Source organism: Phacochoerus africanus, chromosome 7 (assembly GCF_016906955.1).
Source record: "Phacochoerus africanus isolate WHEZ1 chromosome 7, ROS_Pafr_v1, whole genome shotgun sequence".
In the NCBI taxonomy this organism is placed as follows: domain Eukaryota; kingdom Metazoa; phylum Chordata; class Mammalia; order Artiodactyla; family Suidae; genus Phacochoerus; species Phacochoerus africanus.
Genome location: NC_062550.1, coordinates 83,490,107 through 83,515,490, shown reverse-complemented (window position 1 = coordinate 83,515,490; position 25,384 = coordinate 83,490,107). Strand labels below are relative to the sequence as shown.

The following is a 25,384-nucleotide window of genomic DNA, read 5'->3' as shown; positions in this document are numbered from 1 at the left end:
CCCAGGCCCCACATGACTACCCAAGGACTGAGAGGACCACTAGTTTGGGGTCCTGGTGTAAGCTCTATACATGTTGCAAGATTACCCACTGGATCACTGCTGCAAAAGCCAAAAACTGGTAATTACCCAAAATGCCTATGGACAGAAGAAAGGCTAAATGTATTCTTAGGTCATTACAACTGAACACTTATACAGAAGCTAAAATGAGTGAGAAAGAACTACACGAATCAATATGCATATGTCTCAAAAGCATAAGGTTGAATGAAAAAAGCAGATTATATGTAATTCTAGTAAGATTTATAAATATGAAAAATATGTTATTTATGAATACATATATTTGTAGCAAGGGTATAAAAACATGCATGGTAATGACACCTATCAATTTAGAATGCTAATAACTGCTAGGGAGGAGATGAAATGAGACTATGAAGGGATACACAGGAGGCACCAATCACTAAGATTTTTTGAGGGGGCATGGCATGCAGAAACCCCTGGGCCAGGGACTGAACCCACGCCACAGCTGTAACCAGAGCCATGGCAGTGACAACGCCAAATCCTTAACCCACTGAGCCACCAAGAACACCTATGTGATGTATGTTTATTAATCATTTAGAAATAGTTGCCTCTGTAATTTGCTAGGGGTTGATAAAACTGGGTGGTAAATACATGGTTATCTTATTTCCTATAACTTGCTGTACATTTGCCTATCATAATACAAAGTGTAAGAAGTTGGGGCAATGGCAACTCACTGACCACGGCCACCTGAATCACACCGTCACATAAGGGATGCCTGAGAAAGGAAGGCAGTAAGTATACCCTATAGAATCCAAGACAGGTTTGGTCTTGTAAATACCAAGCAGTGCTGAGGATAAGAAACAAAGAATTATTTAAAAGTTTGTGATAAGCCAATGTTTGGAGTAATAAGCCAATGTTTGCACATTCTCTCATCATTCTTGCAACTGTCCTCCCTAGATAGGAGAATAAAGGGATGTTTTCTGGAGAAACTGAATGGGAAAGACCAAGGCCTCAAAGATCCTAGGAACTATGAGTTATGGCCTGAGAATGAGGATGACCTGGAGGTGTGCACACTTAACAGCGGGATTCCTTCAGACCTTTGTTTAGTTCCAAGAACAGGGGCAGGCAGGAGTATAACTCCCCAGAGAGGAGGCTCCATGTTCAGACTTGGAGGGCTCCCAGTGAAATGGCCAACCTCCCTCCACTCCAATCCTCTAAAAGTTAAGTGCCCAGTCAACAGCCCCCTTCCACTTTCGAGCCACTTAAGCTCTCCCCACCTCAGCCGGCTTCCTGTAAAATAGAGAAAACAAGCCCTCTCTCACAGACACGAGGATGCAAGCATTCGAGAGTGCAGAGCAGTGAGACCAGTGCCTGACACAGAGCAAGAGCATAGTGACTATCTGCTATGATTTAAAAGAAACCAGGTCACAGCCGAAGAAACAAGAGTCTGACTCTTTCCAACAGTGGCACTAGGAGAAAAGAGAGCAATAAGCCTTCCACATCTTGAGAGAAGAGGACTTTCAGTCGTTAAGCCTGTGCCCTACATCTCAGCCATGTTTTGAGGGTAAACTAAAGGCATCCTAAGGCGTGGATGCGCTCAGAAGAATTCTCCTGTATTCTCTTTGGAACTTTCTTGGAAATGTGTTGATGCAAAATGAGGGAGAGAACCAAGAAAGAGAAAGACCTGGGACCCAGGAAATAGAGGCATCAACCCAAGAGAAAGTGAGGGGGGCTCCAGTGGGAGAGTGGTGCAGTGGGCTGGGGGCCGCCTCCAGACAGAGCAGGAGGATGGAGTGCTCTGGACATGAAGTCTCCAAGATAAAGGCAAACTGGTAAACTACCTGATATAATAGAGTTTGGGGAGGGAGGGAAACTAACTATAGGTGGGTGATGGCTGTGATGGAGTACTTGGAAAAAAATTAAGGATGGGCATGGAAGTGAAAAAATAGGTCCATTATCTCTAGAAAAAAATGAAGAGAGATAAAAGGAAACACTTTGGCCTACATGACATGGCTCTGTGATAAATGATATTTATAGCCAAAGAATACAAACAACACTTGTTTATGACATAAAGATTGAGTATAACTACATTAGGATGAAAGCTGGGGAAATAAGGCATTGGGTAAAATAGCTAAATTCTCATTACCATAAATAAAGGTCCATAAATAATTTCTTACATTGATGAAGCAAAATTATCAATCCAGTACTGTATAAAGACAAATAACAGAAGAAACAGCTAAAGGAACTCTGGAGGACTATTAGTATTGAGCATTTTATACACACACATAAAATATCTTTTGTAACATATATAAAATATCTTTGTTCAATAGGTGATGCATATTGGGTTATGAAATAGAGTTAATGTAACAACTTTAAAAAATTAAATAGAACAAAATGAATACAACAAAATAGAAACTATTAGTATGAAAAAAGAAAGTATTAGCAGAGTTCCTGTCGTGGTACAGCAGAAACAAATCCAACTAAGAACAATGAGGTTGCGGGTTCAATCCCTGGCCTCACTCAGTGGGTTAAGGATCTGGCGTTGCTGTGAGCTGTGGTGTAGGTTGCAGACGCAGCTTGGATCTGATGTTGCTGCAGCTGTGGCGTATGCTGACAGTTGTAGCACTGATTGGACCCCTAGCCTGGGAACCTCCATATGCCATGGGTGTGGCCCTAAAAAGCAAAAAAACACACACATAAAAAAGAAAGTACTAGTATGTTAGCACACAGTAAAGGTATTTCATAAAATTTTCATTTCAGTTATGTAATTACACATAGTTATGTATAAACAAAACATTAAAAATATAAAAATTTATATAAATAAAAATATAAATACGTGTGCATTTATTTTGATATAAACACATTTCTTACTAAGGTCAAAAACATTTGAGGAATTCCTGTTGTGGCTCAGTGGGTTAAGAACCCAATACAGTGTCCATGAGGATGAAGGTTAGATCCCTGGCCTCCCTCACTCAGTGGGTTAAGGATCCAGAATTCCCACAAACTGTGATGTAGGTCACAAACGTAGCTTGGATCCGTTACTGTGGCTGTGGCATAGGCCTCAGCTGCAACTCCAATTTGACCTCTAGCCTGGCAACTTCCATATGCCGCAGGCATGGCCCTAGAAAGAAAGAAAGAAAACATTTGAAAGCTACTGATCTAACATGTACATCTTACCTGTTACATTCTAGGGATCTAACACGCAAATCTCTGCGAGAGGAAAACCGTGTCTTCTATTTGATCTCTTGGTTTCCAGCAAAATACTAATGCATGATAAGCCTGAAAACAATGGCTGGTGTTGAAGAGGCTCTACGACTGAGTAACTGTTACTATCAACAAGTGACAAAACCTCTAAGTCTCAGTTTCCTCATCTCTAAAATGAGACTTGCAGGCTAGTCACAGAAATTAAATGACATAATACATGTAAAGGGTTAAACAAATGTTTGGTACCTAGTAAATAACTCAATAAATGTTAGTGCCATCATCATTGATCATCAATTGTCATGCTGTCTCAGAATTTATAACCTTTATTTAAAAGGTAATTGGAGAGTTCTCTGGTGGCTCAGGGGGTTAAGAATCTGGCGTTGTCACTGCAGTGGCTCAGGTCGCTGCTATGGGATAGGTTTGATCCCTGGCCTGGGAACTTCCACATGCTGCAGGTACAGCTAGGAAAAACAACAACAACAACAAGAACAAAAAAAAAACCTGTAAAAGGTAATTGGAATAGAGGCATGATTTTTCACCTTTCTGAGCCTTGGTTTGGGCTCCTTTAAAATGGGCGAAGCTCTAAAGTACAAAGGTAAGAAGCTCTGTGGTCAGACACCACACAGTGATTGCTCTCCTACCTCTGAGTTTCTTCCTCCACCCCTCCCACATTCTCAGTCTAGTAATTAAATTTAACTCCTCTTCCCAAGCAATTTCTTTTTAAAGGTATTGGGATGACTTAAAGTTCAAGCAGATATAAATGTATTCATTTTTTTTGCAAGTTAACAAAGGATATCAACGTTTCCTTAGAACACTATGTATAAATGAATTATTAAATTCACAATAAGCATCAGATGCTTCTCAATGTTGCATGTTTTATTTTCAAACTAAATGATTTTTCATGGAATGGATGCTTTTTTACTGGGAAAACACATCAAAAAAAAATCTAACCAAGGGTAGGCTGTATTTTCACATCATCTGTTTGTTTTTTATGAAATATGCATAACTTCTTTGGGTAAATATATCTCCTGAAAAGGCAACTTTGTAGCCACAGATAATTATGCATGTTCTAGATGTATTGCTTGGAACTTAAATAAATATATAAAGCACAAGAATATATATTTGCTTTGGATGGCTGACTTTCTCGCCAGCTCCTTCTTTGACCTAGAATCAACAATCCCATCCACTAGCAACCCCTCAAAGCCCTATTGCCAGTAACAGCCTCATGTGAAGAAAGATGATTTCTTTGGGAGAGGAATGTTTAGAAATATGATACAAACAAACATCAGGAATAGCAAATTAATACAGTTCTCCATAAGTGTTAACTTACAAAGGCTGAATTCATTTTCCCTATACGCTTCCCTAATCTACTAATACTACTCATTAAAATCTAATATTTAAATGCCTGTTAAGAAAAATTAAGAATTATCAGCCAACAGGAATTCAATCTACTCCTAGTATACAGATAAAAAGCATCTTTTTTTTTTTTTTTGGTCTGAATTATTTATGAGAGGTGGCAGGAGGGGGAAGGTAGGAAATGAATGAACTTTATCTTGAGAAGGAGCCTGTAATAGTCACCAAACTTCCCAAGGAGTCCATTGCACAAAAATGGTTAAAACTTCTATCCAAAAGAAACCCTTAGAATGTATTCAAGAGACAATACAACCATATTCACAGCCTTGATTTTTAATAACAAAAAACTACAAACAACCTAAAAGTCCATTAAAAGAAGAATGGATGAGTAAATTATAGAATAGTCATACAATGGAATACTATATAACTAAAATAGATGAACAAGGGAGTCCCCACTGTGGCTCAGTGGTAACAAATCGAACTAGTATCCACGAGGACACAGATTTGATCCCTGGCCTCAGGATCCTGGTGTTCTCTGTATTATTATTCTTTATACTTTGTGCATGTCATCATTGCTTATCTATTCAATATTTAGTATACAATTAAAAATTTTAAAAATACAGTAACTTTTGACTGGGTGCTCATTAACCCTGGCAAGTTATTCTTGCCACTGGTCACTCCCTAATCTAACCATGTCATTTTGTTCCAATCCAGATTTAAAAGGATAATTTTAAAATCTATAGGAATTATTTAATGGATATTGCTAGAAAATGGAACTACCTGAAAAAAAAATTTTTCAAAGAACCAGTGACAGCTAACGTCACTTAATATTATGAAATGATAACCTGAAAATCAAGAAGGCAAACTAGATAAGGTGTTTCATAGTTTAATAATAAGAACAGGAGTTCCTGTCATGGCGCAGTGGTTAACGAATCTGACTAGGAACCATGAGGTTGCGGGTTCGGTCCCTGCCCTTGCTCAGTGGGTTAACGATCCGGCGTTGCCGTTGCCGTGAGCTGTGGTGTAGGTTGCAGACGCGGCTCGGATCCCGCGTTGCTGTGGCTCTGGTGTAGGCCGGGGGCTACAGCTCCGATTCGACCCCTAGCCTGGGAACCTCCATATGCCGCGGGAGCGGCCCCAAAAAATGGCAAAAAGACAAAAAGTAAATAAAAAATAATAAGAACAAAAAGATGGAAATAAAACATATCAAACAGCTAGAGAAAATTAACATTTACTGTCTACTACCTGCTAAATAAAATTACTTTAATGCTGTTACTATCCATAGAATATTAGGGAAAGATATAATCAGCAGAGATTGGGCCCTCAAATAACTTAGGCATTCCTTCTTAGCCCTCTGCCTGGAGCCCAAAGATGGCTCTGCTTCTAATACCACCCCTGTTCAAGTAGGAAGACTCCAGCAAAACATTTCACTGGAGAAAAAGAATTTCCATTCATTTAAAACTATTTATTGAATGCCCTTCTAATGAATACATTACTCAAATTTGAGAAATAATTTTTTAAATAGCACACCAACATATCCAAGGTAGTGGTCTTTGAGTATGGGGATTATGGACAATTTTATAGTGATGAATATGCATTTCTTTATGATAAGAAACAAAATCAATAAACTAAAAAAAAAAAACCATCAAACAAGACCAAAAACCCTTTCCTTGCTTAAGTTCATTATGGAGATCTTTTTTTTCCCCCCTTTACTAGGTAAGATATGGTTTCAGAGAACAGATTTAAAAGGACAACTTTAAAATCTATAGGAATTAAGTAATGGATATTGGTAGAAAATGGAACTACCTGAAAAAAATTTTAATTGAAAATAAAAGGAAGTCAGAAGCACAGCTCTGAGGGCGTTCTCTCTATGGCACAGCAGGTTACGAATCCAAGTGCAACAACTCAGGTTACTACGGAGGGACAGGGCCAATCCCTGGCACAGTGGGTTAAAGGATCTGGTGTTTCTAGTCGCAGCTGTGGCTCGCATTCAACCCCAGGCCTGGGAACTTTCATATGCCACAGTCATTAAAAAAAAAAAAAAAAAAGTACCGCTCTGAATTTCTTTGACGTAGACAGGTAAACAAACTCAGAAAAGATAACTTACTTTTATGGGAGGAGATAAAAAGGAGGGTCAAAGAAATAATTGAGATATTTGAAACCTAGAAAATCAATCTCTTCTTGCCCTCGAAGGGTCTAAAGCCTTGGTTAGAGACAGAATATGGAGAAAAGCGGTGAACAGAACTGATGTACAAAAGGAGGAAGCATGCTTAACTGATTAACATCTTAGAAAAAGCAGCTCTGAGAATTCGCTAGTGTGAAAACCCAGATATGATCAACTTGGACTTCCATAAAGTTTGAGATACAATATCAGACTAGGATTCACAAATATAATTACTGCTCTTGTGGAAATGCTATCACACTAAGAACTCAACTTCAAGAGTAGAGAAGAAAAGGATGTTGATTTGACAGGAATCACAGAGAGAAATGCATCTATATTAGATCTGGTTATGTGGAATACTTATACCTATAAAAATACAAACACTGATGAAAGTCAGCTGAGGTCTACATAAATAAAAGAGTTTGTAATGAAAAAGAATGGCAAAGGAGTTCTTTTTGAGACTAAAAAAATTTTAAAGCTCAAAATAGTGGCACATGAAGATATATAAATCAATGGAAAAGAATAAAATTTATTTTTTGGCCAGGCCCATGGCATATAGAAGTTTCCAGGGCTAGAGTTTGAACCCAAGCCATAGCAGTGATGACACCAAATCCTTAATTGCTAGGCTACCAGGGAACTCCCAAGAATACAATTTAGAAATCAACCCACATGTATATATAGTAAATTGGTTGTTAATAATGATACTAAGATCATTCAAGGCAGCATAGGAGAGTTTTCCCAGCAAGTGGTGCTGGAACAACTGGGTATTCACATGGAAAAATGTGAGCCTCAATCTGTATTTCATGCCATGTACAAATATTAACTCAAAATGGATCAAGAGGTCCAAACAAAAGCTAAAACTAGAAAATTTCTACAAGAAAGCAAAAATTCTTGGGATAGGCAAAGGTTTCTTAGGACACAAAAGCACTAACATAAAGGAAAAAACTGATAGACTGAACTTCGTGAAAAGTGAAACTTCTGGAGTTCCTATCGTGGCTCAGCAGCAATGAACCCATGAGGTATCCATGAGGACTCGGGTTCGATCCCTGGACTCACTCAGTGGGTTAAGGATCCAGTGTTGCCGTGAGCTGTGGTGTACGTCGCAGACATGGCTTGGAGCCCATGTTTTTGTGGCTGTGGTGTAGGCCAGCAGCTGTAGCTCTGATTCAACCCCTAGCCTGGGAACTTCCATATGCCTCAGGTACAGCCCTAAAAAGACAAAAAAATAAATAAATAAATTGAAACTTCTACTATTAAAATATATGGTTAAGAAGATGAAAAACAAAAAAAAAAGGGAGTTCCCGTCGTGGCGCAGTGGTTAATGAATCCGACTAGGAACCATGAGGTTGTGGGTTCGGTCCCTGCCCTTGCTCAGTGGGTTAACGATCCGGCGTTACCGTGAGCTGTGGTGTAGGTTGCAGACGTGGCTCGGATCCCGCGTTGCTGTGGCTCTGGCGTAGGCCGGTGGCTACAGCTCCGATTCGACCCCTAGCCTGGGAACCTCCATATGCCGCGGGAGCGGCCCAAGAAATAGCAACAACAACAACAACAACAAGATGAAAAGACAAAGCACAGAGAGGGGCAGAGTATTTCCAATGCATATACCTGACAAAGAACTTGTATGCAGAATACGTAAAGAACTCAACCCAGGAGTTCCCATGTGGCTCGGCAGGTTAAGGATCTGGTGTTGTCACTGCTGTGGCATGGGTTTGATCCCTGGCCCATGAATTTCTATATGCCATAGGCACGGCTAAAAAAATAAATAAATAAAAATAAAAATAAAAAAAGGACTCAGAAGGAGTTCCCTTTGTGGCTCAGTGGTTAACGAATCTAACTAGGATCCATGAGGATGCAGGTTCAATCCCTGGCCTCGCTTCAGTGGGCTAAGGATCTGGCGTTGCCATGAGCTGTGGTGTAGGTTTCAGTCGTGGCTCAGATCCTGCATTGCTGTGGCTGTGGTGTAGTCTGGCAGCTGTAGCTCCAATTCGACCCCTAGCCTGGGAACTTCCATATTCCACAGGTGCAGCCCTAAAAAATAAACAAAAATGAACTCAACTAAAAAAAAAAAAATCGACACATAAGATTTGAACTTCACAAAAGAAAACATGAATGGCCAATGAATGCATGAAAAGATACTCAATACTATTAGTCATCATAATTGGAAATTATAATCACCATGAGATACCATCATTATACCCACTGGAATGGCTAAAGGTAAAAAGACTGACAATTTCTTTTTCTTTCTTTTTCTGGGGGGCTTTTTTAGGGCTGCACAGGCAGCACATGGAAGTTGCCAGGCTATGGGCTGAATTGAGCTATAGCTGCCAGCCACAGCCACAGCAACATGGGATCCGAGCTATGTCTGCGACCTATACCACAGCTCATGGCAATGCCAGATCCTTAACCCACTGAGCAAGGCCAGAGATTGAACCCGCATTCTCATGGATATTAGTCAGATTCATTTCCACTGCGCCACAAAGGGAACACCAAGACCAACCATTTCTAAATGATGGTGAGGATGTGAGGCAAAAGAAACTCTCAAACTAATGGGAATGCAGAATGACAGAATCACTTTGGAAAATAGCTGGCAGGTTTTTGTTCTATTAAGTTAAATACGCATTTCCCATAAAGTCCAGTAATTCTGCTCTCTACTCTTAGGTATTCACTCAAGGGAAATGCAAGTGTATATCCACACAAAGACTTGTACGTGAATGTTAATAGCAGCTTCATTCATAATAGCCGCTGCTGGACCCAAAACAAATGTTCATCCACAGATAAAGATTTAAACCAACTGTGACATATTCATACAACAGAATACTAACACCAAAGCAGAACACATTACTAATACATGTCACGACATGGATAAATCTCAAAAACATGCTAAGCAAACCAAGGAGACAACAGTACATACTTAGATTCATTTATACAAAATTCTAGAAAAGGGGAACATGATTTATAGTGACAGAGAACTGATCAGTGGCTGCCAAGAGCCAGGGATGGAGAGGAACTGACTGCAGATAAGCAGGAGGGAACTTTTAGGGGGTGAAGGTAACGTTCTATACGTCAATTGTGGTGGTTGTTATGTGGGTGGACACATATGTCAAGATGCATCAAACTCCACACTTTACATGGGTGTATTTTACTGTATATAAATTATACCTTACTGATATTTTCTTTCAAATTGCTTTCATAGGTTGGAGACGTCATCCTTGTTTGTCAAGCAGCATCTTTGTTACGTGGAGTCCACAGAAGAGGTTTGAGAAATATCTTCTGAGCTATTGAGCCTGTCTAGAAAGGGACTGCCTAAAAATACATGAGGACTCTGGTAGAGTTTTCTTCCCAGCAACAGCCTAGAGCAGGTATCAACAAACTACAGCCTGGAGGCCAAATTTGGCCCACCACCTGCATGGCCCATAAGCTATGATTTTTTTTTTTTTTGTCTTTTGCTGTTGTTATTGCTGTTGTTGTTGTTGTTGCTATTTCTTGGGCCGCTCCCACGGCATATGGAGGTTCCCAGGCTAGGGGTCGAATCGGAGCTGTAGCCACCGGCCTACGCCAGAGCCACAGCAACGCGGGATCCGAGCCGCGTCTGCAACCTACACCACAGCTCACGGCAACGCCGGATCGTTAACCCACTGAGCAAGGGCAGGGACCGAACCCGCAACCTCATGGTTCCTAGTCGGATTCGTTAACCACTGCGCCACGACGGGAACTCCAGAATGATTTTTACATGTTTAAGTGGTTGGAAAAAAACAAGGAAAGGAGTTCCCTTGAGGCTCACAGGTTGAGGGTCTGGCATGGTCACTGCTGTGGCACAGGTTTGGTCCTTAGCCTAGGAACTTCCTACATGCTGCAGCCAAAAAGAAAAGAAAAGAAAGAAATCAAAGGAAGAATACAGTTTTGTGACCCATGAACATAATAAGAAATCTAATTTTCAGTGTCCATAAGTAAAGTTCTGGGGGACAGAGCCATGCTTATTTATTTACATATTGTTTATGGGTGCTTCTGTGTTGTCCTGGCAGAGTTGGGTACTTGTGACAGAGACCTTATACCACAAGGCCTAAAAGACTGATCATCAGTTATGGTAACAACACAGCCCTTTACAGAAAAAGTTTGCTGATCCCTGCCCCAGAGTATAGAGCCTCTTCTTGTCATCCTCCACTAACAAGTACTTACATTACCAGGTTAAGTTCTTGGTCCTTTTACTTAACTATTCTTGTGATGGAATAGATAGAACATACATTATCTCAGAGGACTGCTCAAAGGATTATATGAAATGACGTAAATAAAATACATATTGTCTGGCAGTTAATAGTCATCGTATGTATTAGTTCATATTCTCCTTCTAAAGGAGGTATTCAAGAGCAGTGGCTTGTCAAATGGGGCGAGGGGCGGGGGGGTTACGAGCCTGATCATCCACCAAAAGCTACTGCTCCCACTATGCCTCAGTTCTACTCTGGCAAAAGTTATCAAGCTTCATTTACTTTTAAGCTGTTAATGCCTATGTCTGTACTTTCTATACCTAATATCAATGTAACCACATACTGTATTCTCTTTTGGTGTCTGGATTCTTTTGCTTAACCTTAAGTAAGTGGGAATCACAACAGTGTTGTGAATATATTGCTTCACAAAGGGGTAGATCATTCATTACCCTTGCTCTATTCATTGTGAAATACGTGGTATCTACCATGAAACTTTACTTTTTAAAATAACATTAAAGTTTAGCATTCTGTTTAAGTGGCTGAGGATGTTTAAAAAATACATTGTTACAACATTTAAGCAGTCATTTACAGAATATTTTATTTGCACTTATTAAGCATGTACTTACTAAGCTTTTTAAAAGCATCATCTTTAAACTCTTTTATGTATATGTTTCACCTCTCCAACAGATCTATTCTCTCTTTTATATGAAAAACCCTGTCAAGTATTTGCCTCATTACCCAAAGTACACTCAATATATCTTCAATCCAATTTAATAAATATTTATTTATATCTAACATGGAAAACACTGTGATTAAGTTTTTTCCAGAGCATTTAGAGAAGAATAAGACATGGTTATTGCTGTCATTGAGATCAGAATCTAAATGAAGAAACATAACCAAAAAACCAAAAATAACCCAAGAATAACATAAAGCTGAATATTCATTTTATAAATATTTACTGTACCAGACAGGGACTGGATGCCAAGTCTATGATGATGAATAAAACATAATCCCTGAATGAACCTGAACTAGCAACATACTCTGCTGGCTTCTGGGGAGAAAAAAATGGAAAAGTCCTTTAGCAGAGTTGGAAAGTTAACACCACAGGGAATCTACATCGAAGTTCTCCAGCGTACTTCCTGAAGTGAATGGTTCACGGAGGTTGATTATTAGCCCAAGGTTCTCAGAGCAAAGAGATGACCACAAAAAATAGATAGCTTCCAATCTGGGACCAGCAAAACATTTATAGTCTCAGACGACAGAATGGTTTTGGACTTTCTTTTGGCCAACCAAAGCCATTGCTGACACTTCATATTACACCTGAATCAATGTTACAGGTGAAATAAAAACAATCTCCAGCTAAGCTAGAAGAAAAGCCAGATTGGCTACCTTGACAATCACAGACTTGTTTTCTTGGTCAAGCCTGAAAAACCTTAGGTTACGGTAGTGAAGAGTATTCTAGTTCCTTATTAAAATGCTTTTAATTATTGTTTATCTCACACTTAATTTTCATTGTCCAGTGTCTCAAATGTTTCGACTCAGCCACTGTCCCATCAGATGTTTCAAAAAATAATTCAAAGACTCCTTTCCCTCAAAAGAAATTATGCTATGGACTCAAACTGAAAATCCAATCTTCACAAAGGACACCCCATCTTCAAGAAGAATCTTCGACAGAGGAGAAGGTCTGAACAATCCTTAATGATACCCTAAAGCTTTGACTGAGGGAGGAACAAAAGTGTGGACGAAGAATGTAAAAGGTTCTCACACTCCCTGGAAAAGACTGATCATCAACAAGAGGCCACCAGAACTGGTTTTAAGGTCATCCCATCAATAAACAACTTGCATTACTGAATGTGTTTTGGGAGGGTTTGGGTTTTTTGTTTGTTTGCTTGCTTGTTTTTGTCTTTTTAGGGCCACCCCCATGGCACATGGAAGTTCCCAGGCTAGGGGTCCAACCAGATCTGCAGCTGGTGACCTATGCCACAGCCACAGCAGCCAGATCTGAGCCTCATCTGTGACCTACACCACAGCTCACGACAATGCCAGATCCTTAACCCACTGAGTGAGGCCAGGGATCAAACCCACATCCTCATGGACACTATGTTGGGTTCTTTTTTTTTTGTCTTTTTTTGTCTTTTTGTTGTTGTTGTTGTTGTTGCCATTTCCTGGGCCGCTCCCGCGGCATATGGAGGTTCCCTGGCTAGGGGTCGAATCGGAGCTGTAGCCACCGGCCTACGCCAGAGCCACAGCAACGCGGGATCCAAGCCGCGTCTGCAACCTACACCAGAGCTCACGGCAACGCCGGATCGTTAACCCACTGAGCAAGGGCAGGGACCGAACCCGCAACCTCATGGTTCCTAGTCAGATTCGTTAACCACTGCGCCACCACGGGAACTCCCTATGTTGGGTTCTTAAACTGCTGAGCCACAACAGGAATTCAGGCAACTCCTATTGGATGTGGTTTTAGAAGGTAGCTAGTCAATGATAGTCCTTGCTTCCAAAGTAGCCAATTAGGAACAAATCCAGTCCCATAAATACACCTCTGATGCCCAACTAGACAACAATAGTCACACCCAAGTGTCATACCTCTACAGATGAGCTGAGCCTATGCAGGCATTTGAACATGTGACCACCCTGAACTCCATGCTTCCCTAAAACCCTATAACAGATTGATAGTTGGCTCTGCTTGGAGAGATCCTGCCTGATCCCAGCACAGCTCCCTTACCACAGTGAGCAGTACATTCAACTTTGTCTTTTTACTTTGGATATTGAGTGATGGTCTCATCGTCCTTTGACATCCTTTAAACACCCCCTTTTTAATAAATGCAAACATCTTGAGACTTTTTGCTTTTATGCATTTCTCTAAATGGTACAAAAATCACAATTGTTTGGCCATGCCCACAACATGCGGAAGTTTCTGGGCCAGAGATTGAACCCATACTACAGCTGTGACCCTAACCCTGACCTGAGCAGTGACAACACTGGATCTTTGGCCATTAGGCCAACAGAGATCTCCAAAAAACAAAATCACAATTTACATTAGCTTTGTTATGTGTATAACTGACTCAGACATTTAGCTTAAGTATGTTTGCTAAATGTTTGTTTGCTTTTTAAATAGCAAAAACATGTAAACTATTGAATCTTTTAGGTCAGTATTTTCTGACTGAATATTCTGAGGTCATAATCAACCAAGATTTTATTCTGGTGAATTTCTGGAGCAATTTTTTTTATGCTTTTCAAGTAAGCACTTTCACATAGCTGTGTTCTAAGGAGTTTTGGGGGGGTTTTTTGTTTTTTTGTTTTTTCGTTTTTTTTTTTTTTTTTGGTAGATGACGTGAAAATTCCTCTAAGTCATGTCTGCAATTCCGGAAGGACTCAGAGCACAGGCAGTAAGAATCTAACCAGAACACTAGAAAAAGAAGGCTAGGCTCAGCTTCTCTGGTCCTAACTGCATCCTCATCAAGCTTGACAGGAGGGAAAAGAGCTTCCTTTCTCAGTGCCCTGCTATGCAGGGCTCTAGCATGCTCTGCCTCCAATGAGGCAAGCGGTCATTTCATCTGTTGCTTACTGGCCTGGAGCCCAAGCATACTTACCTCTCCAGAGAATTAACAGCAAACATTAATTAGGAAGGTGTCTTAATTTTAAGATTCTACAACCTAAGCTATAACAGTATCACACACTACTTTATCACAAAATTGCAACTGCTGGGCTAAAAAGGAATCTCAAAAAATCACCTGTTCCCACCTCCTTTCTTAACCATATTAATCAACTTGCAAATTTAAAGCAGATATTTTTACAACCAGAAAAAAAAATTCCTGGAACTGTAGATCCTCTTTTTACAATTCCTTTATCATTCTCCTCATACTTTCCCCTCAACTCAAGCTGACACACAGACACCATTTAGGAGACAAAGACAGAACAGTCACATAGAAAGAACAAAGAGAACCTTACTTTCCTGTTGGAACCTGGCAGATTTAAATCCTGAGGAATGAGAGAAAAAACGTGAGTGAAGGCAAGCAACCTGGTAAAATCTCCTGGTTGCTTAGCTCCTTCCTTCGAGATGCCTTCTGGGAATAGGATTTGACTTAATGTTGTAATAAAAAAAGACATAACCACACCACATAATAGGGGCTGGCCTACTATGTGCCAGGCATTTAAATACCGTAACTACTGTGCAAAGAGGCATCATTATTCTCTTTTTACAGGCAAGAATGATAAGACCCCCAATGAATTAAGTACTTGCCCAAGACTAAGCCAATTAAATTGCTCAGCTATGGGGTGGTTAGCCTGGGGTTCCACACTGCCCCCCATATGGCTACCCTTTCCTTACTTGGAAGGATGATGCCAAGGAATGAATTGGGTGTTAGAATCACAGAAGGTCTCTGGATAGGGAAAACCATGACTCACAAAGACACATGTACTCCGATGTTCATTGCAGCACTATACACTATAGTCAAGACATGGAAACAACCTAAATGTTCACTGACAGAGGAGTGGATCAAGAAGATGTGGTACATATACACAATGGAATATTACTCAGCCATTAAAAGGAATAAAATACTGGCATTTTTAGCAACATGGATGGACCTAGAAATTATCATGCTAAGTGAAGTCAGTCAGACAATGAGACACCAACATCAAACGCTTTCACTGACATGTGGAATCTTAGAAAAGGACAGAATGAACTTCTTTGCAGAACAGATACTGACTGACAGACTTTGAAAAACTTATGGTTTCCAAAGGAGACAGTTCCGGGGGTGAGGGGATGCGCTGGGGTTGTGGGATGGAAATCCTATGAAATTGGATTGTGATGATCACTGTACAACTATAAATGTAATAAATTCATTGAGTAGTAAAAAAAATTAAAAAAAAAAAAGAATCACAGGTCTCAACACTAGATTCCACAGGTTCTGATCCCCTCACTGATACCCTTAGAGACTCACTGCCCTGGGGAATTCACAGCTACTAGTAACGATGGTGGTGAAATAATACAATAATAGCACCTTATGTGCATGATCTCGTTTCATCCTGATAGCAATCCACAAGGTAGGTCTATTCCTAGCCTCATTTCACAGATGAGAAAACAGCTGAGAGATTACCTTGCTTACTCTGACACAGGCAGTGAGTGGTGGAAAGCCATGTCCCAGCCTTTCTGCACTACATGAGGCTGCATGAGAGGAATGCATCAGACCTCTCAAGTTTGTTGAAAGTGGGGGAAAGGGTGAAAATCCTCATTCAACAGAATAAACTGAACTCTTCATTCCGGTCGTCCAGACCCTCTATGATCTTTTATCACCATCTGTAATTTTCAATCTTATTTTCCATTGCTCCCTTTCATAAACCTTATGCTCTAGAAATTTTCTTACTATTTCTGTAAATACTATGAGTTTTCTCATTTATTTAATGCTACTCCCTTTGGTTGGAATGGAACTTTCAATAGATCTCACAAAACAACATTTATCCTCTATAAAGCTTCCCTGCCCACCTAGAAAAATGCCCTCCCACTACTGAATTCCACAGCACTTGGTCCTCTTGGGAGATATTCGCGTCCTCGAGTGGATTCCTACTTGATTTCAGTAGGCACAGATGCTGTGTATACTCCGTGGAATGAATGCCCCTGGGAGGCAAAACGCCTGGCTGGGAGAAATGTGAAGATCTAATGGAACCTGAGAGAAGAGGGAGTCTGAAGTCTCCAAGAACTGTCATCATAAAAACTAAGAGCAGAACAAAGGGTCAAACTTAACCTTGTAAAACACCGTCGTTCCGAGCATAGATGGGATGCAGGCTCCGTTTTGCTGTGTGGACTTGGACTGGACCCTCGGCTGCTTTCCTCATCAACTGCCTCACCTGTGAACGGGAACGAGCCGTGCCAACTCACCTCGCTGGGTTGTGGTGAGTAGGCAGTGAGTTCACTGACGTGAAGGGTCCAGGCCAGTGCCTGGCTCAGAATAACGCTATATAAATAACTGCTATTACCATTTTTGAAACTCTTATATACAGTGAAAAGGGGGCTTAGATCACCAGACCCAAGACGGGAACTGTCAGGGATGGAAAGCTTTCAGAATGAATAACGTAGGTGATAAAGAGATAAACACGTGTGTAACTAAAAGGACCAGTACTCTTCTCTCCAAAGTCACAGACAAGGAGGAGATAGAGCTGAACCCTATAAAATAACAAGTCAAATTATGGCAGAAAGGGGTACATACAGACTTCCAGGTAAAATACAGAGCTATTAGACACAGAGTACCCCCAGGAATCTCAAGGAGATTGTTTTAGGACAAAAAATCATTAAAAAATAGATAGCTTCTAACTTAAAAATAGACTAATTCACAGTCAGCTATTTGGACCTGGAATATAATTTTTTTTAAGAAAAATAATATTTTACGTATGGCTTGAGTTCTCTGGCTAACCCACAAAAGCCAATTTAACTTGCCATTACTTAGTCGTAATTACAGATTTTAATATTAAACAGTTTTAGCTACCAGATAATATTAATGGTAGCACATGCATTACTAATTATGTACAACAATGCTTTGTAACAAATTATCTTTACTGGAGAAGTGGGAATTCACACAATCAAACATCATGCATACAGGAAAGGGTGTGGGTGACGGCTCGGGTCATACTCCTCTCTGGTTTGCCCAGGATAGGCATGGTTTATGCTTGTCACTCTAACTATTCACAGCTCCCTGTCATTCTCAAAAGTGTCCTGGTTTGGACTAAAATTATGATTCCCTTAGTGTTAGTATCTTCACTCTTATGTTACGAGTGAGGAACCTAAGCCACAGAGCAGTTCTGTGATTTAGACAAAGTTATGGACTTAAGAGAAGGGACCAGAATTAGAACCCAAAACTATCCAGGAGTCTTCCTATTATACTGCATGGACTCACCAGTAACAAGGTAATGAGTGATGACTGCAATGGCCAGGATTTAGGACACTCACAGTAAACAGTAGATATAAAGTCTATGGGAGTAAGGCTCTCCCCATCCTAGAGAGACTTTACAATGTCAGGAGCTGAGGGCTGAGCGATTTAGGGGATCTCTGTGTGCCTAAGCCTGGCCTATTTCCCTTTTCACTTGGGGCTTCTTGTCCACTATCCCTAATGATATGGGGGAAATTATGAGAGAAATAATTTAGTTTTGCACATGTTAAGTTTGAGAGGTGTTTTCAGTATTTAACTGGAGATACAGAATAGGAAGCCAGAATGGAGATGGCAGTTTTGGAGTCAGCAGTGACAAGGAGGATTCTGAAGCTTAGGGCACTCTTCAGAAAAGCAAGAAAAAGAATCCTGCAGTAGAGAACAGGGGTCAAATGCAAGGAGAATGGCGAGGAGATGAAACAGGCCTCAGGGCAGTGACTAACCCGCTCCAATAATGAGAGGAAGACAAAAATGATATCTATGACAATAACGATGATAAACTACAGCTACTACCATTACTGGAAACTTATTATGTTCCAGGAACTCCACCAACTGCTTTATATACACTAGCTTAGTCCTCATTATTATCCCCTGAGGAGAGGAAAAAATAAGGCCAGAGATGTTACAAAACTTGACTAAGGCCACCAAATAAGCAGCAGAGCAATAATTCAGACTCAGTTCTGCCTCTAACTTTTCTACAATGCTCTGTGTATTGAATCTTATCTTCCCTCTTGTCTCCGCTATCCTTTGTATGTGATGTATGTGATGAATTACAAGGCTTATAAATATTTTTCTTCTGTAAAAACATATCTTCATTGTTAAAATAATGACATTGAATCATGTGAATGTGACTTCAGAACTAAGATGTTGCTAATGCCTCTGTTAGTACACAGACCATGTTTCTGCCCCAAGCATGTTCTACTGGATGAGAAGTGGAAGATGTTTGCTCTTAATTTGCACTATTCCTGTTACGGCCATGTTCATGTTACAAACGTGGGTTTCAAAACAACCATAAACTATTATTTATGAAACAGAGGCACGTCTTAGGAAATTCATTAATCAATATCCAGATTATGTATTTTATTAGGAAGGGCATTCATTTGCTCATTTAAGTTGGGCTTGGGGATTTGCTAAGAATAATTTTCCTTGAAAACACAAACCTGTTGGGAAATGTAAAAGAGTGAAATTTGCATGTATATATAAAATTAAAAAACAAACACTGCCTACCGAAAGGCAGTAATAAAAACTACGGCAAATTCTGCTTTTAAAATTATATTAAAAAGACTTGTCCTTCGTGTCACAGCCAGTTAAGGATCCAGCATTGTGGGTTCAATCCCTGACCCAGGAACGTCCACATGCCATGGTGCAGCCAAAAAAAATTATATTAATAAGAAGTATAAGCATTACTATTTTGCTAAGGTCAGTTTCATATTTATTGACATTAATTCAGGTTTCTCATCAGCTATAATACATTCTCTGATCCTCCCCTCAAAAAAAAAAATTCTTAAAACACCGTTAAAGAGTAAAACCCTGGCATAAGCGCAAAGTGTGACACTGAAGTTATACAGGAAGATGCTTATAACTTACTATTATGAGGAGGTTAAGTCTTAGGTTCCTCCCTGATTATTTCATGCATTTTAGTCTCATCTCCCACGGATAAGGGAAAAACCTACAGGGCAGGGACAATATCTTTTATTTCTTTTGTGTAGTGACTAGTACAGTGCTTGGAAGATTATGTGCACTACATATTTGATAAAATCCTGATATTTACAATTCTCACCTTCATATATTGAGAACTTGTCATTCCACCATTAAAGGGAAACATTTTCTCTCTCCCACATTAAAAAAACAGACACAGTCAGGTTTTCTACAACAAAACTTTCACGTGAAATTTCCATGGAATTTGGTGTGGCTAGAAGTTTAGGAGGGTTCTTAGTAACCTGATTTTCTATCTGAAAAATCAGTGCCTAAAACAAGGAATTAAAAATTTCATTTTGAAATGGTTTTAATCATTGCTTATGAATTATATTAACAAACATTTTGTTGGAATAGGCATCTCAGGCTAAAAAACTCTCATTTTTCTTTCCCACTGAAATATTTTACAGCAGAAAAAAAATACTAATATACTCCATATATGCCTGTTTTTTTGCCTTTTTTAGGTTATGTCATCCAAAGTTTAAGCTTTTATCTCTTCATAGACAAAGGGAATATATTTAGGACTTCAAACACAAAGGGGAATTAGCAGAGGCCTTAAATTAAGTAGGGAAATGAACTACAATGTACTGCTGTTCTTTCATTGTTCAAGAGATTACCAGACTGCATATTTTTTGGGGGGAGGTGGGGGGTACACCCTTGGCATGCAGAAATTCCTGGGCCAGTGATCACATCAGTGCCACAGCAGCAACCCAAGCCACAGCAGTGACAATGCCAGACCCTTAACCTGCTGAGCCACCAGGGAACTCCTTAGTCTGCTTATTTGATTGATAGGTATTTGTGTACCTTCTCAAGTTGATTATGCTATCCAGGTACTACGTCCTTGAAAAAGACTGCAGGGAATAAGGCAAACAAATGACTCAGAGACAGAAAACCCTGAGGAATTTATCGAAATTCCCGTCTGCTCATCTCAGAAGGAAGGCCAACAAGGTCCACTGCAGCCTGGAATTCCATTTTATGCTTTTGACTTCACAAATTAACAAGTTTTGAGCAGTCAGTGGAGCATGGGAATAAGTAAGATGTGGAGACACAGGAAATGGCTGCTTAGAAAAGAATCCAGTCATCTCTAAATTTGGAGAAGAAGGTACACTCTGGTACTATGAAATTGAAATTGTGGGTTTAGTGGGCTAATTTGACATAGATGAAAAATTACATTCTAAAGCCAACAACTGCACCCTCAGCCACAGCCAGCAGTCTCACAAATGCTGACTGGTGACATCAGAGGTAAAAGGGGTAATCAGCATGGTTAACTTGGTGCCAACCCATCCTTAATGTTGAAAGCAAACGAGCTCAAAAAACAGTGTGGCTGGTGGGATACCAAATATGAATGCCTTTCGTACATTATGGCTTTGACATATTCCAACTACTCTGATTGCTCTCGGGCACCGGGCAGGAACACAAGTAAAAACATAATCCATCACATCTACTGACAGTGGTTTGGTGGCTGCAACGTCACATGACAAAACACATTTCTTAGGAGTTCCTGCTGTGATGCAGTGAGTGAGTGATCCAGCTCGTCTCTGTGGAGGCACCAGTTTGATCACCGGCCTGGTGCAGTGGGTTAGGGATCCAGCGTTGCCCCAGCTGTGGCAGATTTGATCTCTGGCCCAGGAACTTCCATATGCCACGAGTGCAGCCAAAGCAGGAAAAAAACAAAACAAAACAAAACAAAACAACACATTTGTTAGCTTCCTTCTAGTTTCGAGTCACATAATAAATGTCTAAACAATGAAATCTGTGATGTGTACGTAGATTTTTAAATTTAAAAAATAGTTTCAAAAAAGTTTTTAAAAATGGATTTTTAAATTTAAAAAATAGTTTCAGTGTCTATCTAGAGCCAAATGAGACACAAACTTAACCATTCTAAGTCTTGAATATTTTCAAACTCAAGTTGACTTTTTACTTTTCACTTTAAGTTAAAAATAGCCATAGGCCCCAAATTAGAAAGTCAATATGCTCTGAAAGAAACCTTAATTTTAAAAACCCCTATGTAAAAATTCAAACATACACAAAAGCAGATAGAATAGAGCAAATTATCCCCACACCACTCTCATGTTCCATCCCTCACCTTCATCAATTTTCAACTCAAGGCAAACAAATGCTTTATCAAAAGCCAACTTTGCATTTTCCCTGACTATTGAGTTGTCTTATCTCTAAATAGTTCAGTAGAACCTTACAATTCTGACTGAACACTGATAGAATTTGTGGTATTTTGCGTTTTATTTTTCATTGCCCTTTATTTTAAATACCTATGTCAGTGAAGGAGAGGAAAATTGAGCAAGGAGAAGAAAATTTAGATTTTTTTTGCTTTTATGGAATTTCTGGTACCCAACTACAGTTGTAAACTTTTCTCCTCCTGAAGGGGGAGAGAGGGCTAGCAAGATACAGTCATTAAGTTTAACAAATTCTGAGCACTAAGGATGGGGCTAGGTGCTAGACAAGAAAGTGAATAAACAAAAACGCTTTCTCTAGAATGGGTGAGACAGACACATGAACATATAATGCCAACATAATGTGGAAAAGCTAGGAAAATGGTATTCACAGGGGACCAGGGGAACAAAGAATGAAGGCACTTAAACCAAATTAGGTATTCAAGAAAGGCTTCTAGGAAGACATGACATCTGAGGAAATGCAAAAACACTGCAAAGAATTGGTATCATGCCATTAGAGTAAGTTCAATATGAAGTTTCTTTCAAACAGATTTCCTTCATTTAGTTCGCTGGAGAATTAGGGACTGGGGGGAAGTTTCCTTAAAAGCATTAGTCTGGGAAGAGAGTAAAATATCAAGAATTCAAAAAACAATCACTCTATCATGTCTTATGGAGAACACCAAAAGGACAAAGGCTTGGTCTTTACCCTCAAGGAAGTAGGAATCTTGAGAGTTCCCATTGTGGCACAGTGGGTTATGAACCCAACTAGTACCCACAAGGACTTGGGTTTGATCCCTGGCCTCACTCAGTGGGTTAAAGATCTGGCCATGAGCTGTGGTGTACGTCACAGATGCAGCTCATACTCTGAGTTGCTGTGGCTGTGGTGCAGGCTGCCAGCTGCGGCTCCAATTTGACCCCTAGCCTGGGAACTTTCATATGCCTCAGGTTCAGCCCTAAAAACCAAAACAAACAAACAAACAAAAGAAGTAGGAATCTATATGGAGAGAAATTAAACATGCACTAGAAAATTTTACTATATAATATTCAATCAAAATATAGCATTTAGTGATGGGAAGACTGGTACAAACTGAAATATTTGATTAAGAGCTGAGATTTAAACCAAGGTTTTAAATATAAGTTGAACCCAAATCAAAAAGAAAGCCAATCGAGTAAAGAATATTAAAAGATGAGTCTTAAATGGTAAGGGAGTCTTCATCTTTAAAAAGTATTTATTCTGTTCATCTCTGGATTGCTTGAAGTAGGCAGAGAAAGGTCAAGATCTTTTATCTACACCTCAGTCTCCACAGAGATGAGCAAATGTGTTGCTTATGGATGTGTTATATATTTTAGTGTGAGAGCACAAAGATTTGATTTGAGAATTTACAATCTGATCCTAAGATATTCCACAGGAATAATGCACAATGTCAGGTGCAAAAACAAAGCTCTAATCTGGAATATATCTGATTCTTGGGTAGAAAGAGAAAAACTAAAACCCATTAAAAAAATGAAAGTCATAAAAGACACATAAGTGAAATTTAAAAATTTAATGGGATTAAGATGGCGGAATAGAAGGACTGGAGCTCAACTTCTCTCATAAAAACAGCAAAATTAGAACCAAATGCTGAAGAACCTTCAACCAAATGGACTGGAAACCTTCAAAAAGATATCTACTCCAGAAGACAAAGAGGAGGCCACATCAAGATGGTAGGAGAGGGAGTCCCCATCGTGGCACAGTGATTAACGAATCCGACTAAGAACCATGAGGTTGCAGGTTCTATCCCTGGCCTTGCTCAGTGGGTTAACGATCTGGCGTGGCCATGGGCTGTGGTATAGGTTGCAGATGCAGCTCAGATCCCGAGTTGCTGAGGTTCTGGCATAGGCCGCTGGCTACAGATCCCACTCGACCCCTAGCCTGGGAACCTCCATATGCCACGGGAGCGGCCCAAGAAATGGCAAAAAGACAAAAAAAAAAAAAGATGGTAGGAAAGGCAATTACGTGATATAAGCAACCTCATACCCACCGGGTGGGCAGCCCAGACTGGAAAGTAATGTATCACACAGACTCACCTACAGGAGTGAGAGTTCTGAGCCCCATGTCAGGTCACCATGCCTGGGGATCTGAATTGGGAGATAGAGCCCCTGGAGCATCTGGCATTGACGGCCACTGGGGCTTGTGCACAAGAGCTCCACAGGACTGGGGGAAACAGAGACCCCATTCTTAAAAGGCACAGATAGGCTTTCATGTGCACTGGGTCCCAGGGTAAAGCAAAGACTCTATAGAAATCTAGGCCAGACCTGACTGCAGTTCTTGGAGGATCTCCTGGGAAAACAGGGGGTGACTGTGGCTCGTTGTGGGGGAAGGACATTGGAGGCAAAGGTCTTGGGAATATTCATCAGTGTGTGCTCCTCTAGAGATGGCCATTTTGGGAAAATCTGGCCCCACCCAGCAGTGCTGAGAAGCCCCAGACCAAACAATAATCCAGGTGGGATCACAGCCCCACCCTCAGTAATCAGGCTGCCTAAAGACCCTGTAGGCACACAGCCACCTCTAATCTCACCGAGAGACAAAGCCCACCCAGCAGAGGGACAGGAATCAGCCCCACCTACCAGTGGGCAGGCACCAGTCCCTCACATTAGGAAGCCTACAGCAAGCCCCCATACCAACTTCAACCACAAGGGGGGCAGACATCAGAAGTAAGAGAGGCTACAGCTCTATTGTCTGCAAAAAAGGAGACCACAACAAAAACCTATAAACATGAAAAGGCAGAGAACTATAACTCAGATAAGGGAGCAAGAAAAAAAAACCTCAGAAAAGCAGCTAGGTGATCTGGAGATTATCAACCTCCAGGAAAAAGACTTCAGGCTGATGATGGTGAAGATGATGCAAGACATTGAAAATAAACTGGAGGCAAAGATCGATAATTTACAGAAAACACTGAGCAAAGAAATACAAGATTTAAAACTTAAGCAAGCAGAGATGCAAAATACAGTAACTGAAGATAAAAAATTCATTAGAAGCAACCAAGAGCAGAATACAGGAGGCAGAAGAACAAATAAGTGAGGTGGAGGACAAACTAGTGGAAATCACTGATGCAGAACAGAAGAGAGAAAAAAGATTGAAAAGAAATGAAGGAGTTCCTGTCGTGGCGCAGTGGTTAATGAATCCGACTAGGAACCATGAGGTTGCGGGTTCGGTCCCTGCCCTTGCTCAGTGGGTTAACGATCCGGCGTTGCCGTGAGCTGTGGTGTAGGTTGCAGACGCAGCTCGGATCCCGCGTTGCTGTGGCTCTGGCGTAGGCCGGTGGCTACAGCTCCGATTAGACCCCTAGCCTGGGAACCTCCATATGCCACGGAAGCGGCCCAAAGAAATAGCAAAAAAGACCAAAAAAAAAAAAAAAAGAAAGAAATGAAGACAGTCTAAGAGAACTCTTAGAAAATGTTAAACACACCAATACCCGTATTACAGGGGTGCCAGAAGGAGAAGAGAGACAAAAAGGAACAGAAAAAATATTCAGAGATAATAGCCAAAAACTTCCCTAACATGGGAAAGGAACCACTCACTCAAATCCAGAAAGTGCAATGAGTACCATATAAAATACACCTGAAGAGAAACACCCCAAGACAGAACAATCAAACTGACCAAAATTAAAGATAGAGAAAATATTT

The 25,384-nt window shown here is 40.3% G+C and overlaps 1 protein-coding gene across 3 annotated transcripts in view; it reads right to left on the bottom strand.

Moving 5' to 3' along the window:
- Positions 1–25,384, bottom strand: part of SLC41A2 (solute carrier family 41 member 2) — a 128,430-nt gene that overhangs the window by 8,087 nt on the left and 94,959 nt on the right. The window contains exon 11 of one of the 3 annotated variants that reach the window (XM_047788127.1): positions 16,607–16,782. The exons of the other annotated variants lie outside the window; for them this stretch is intronic. Within the exon in view, the coding sequence (XP_047644083.1) occupies positions 16,675–16,782 (108 nt within the window). The 3' untranslated portion in view covers positions 16,607–16,674. Of the gene's footprint in view, positions 1–16,606; positions 16,783–25,384 lie in introns of those variants that run through there. 3 annotated transcript variants of the gene reach the window in all.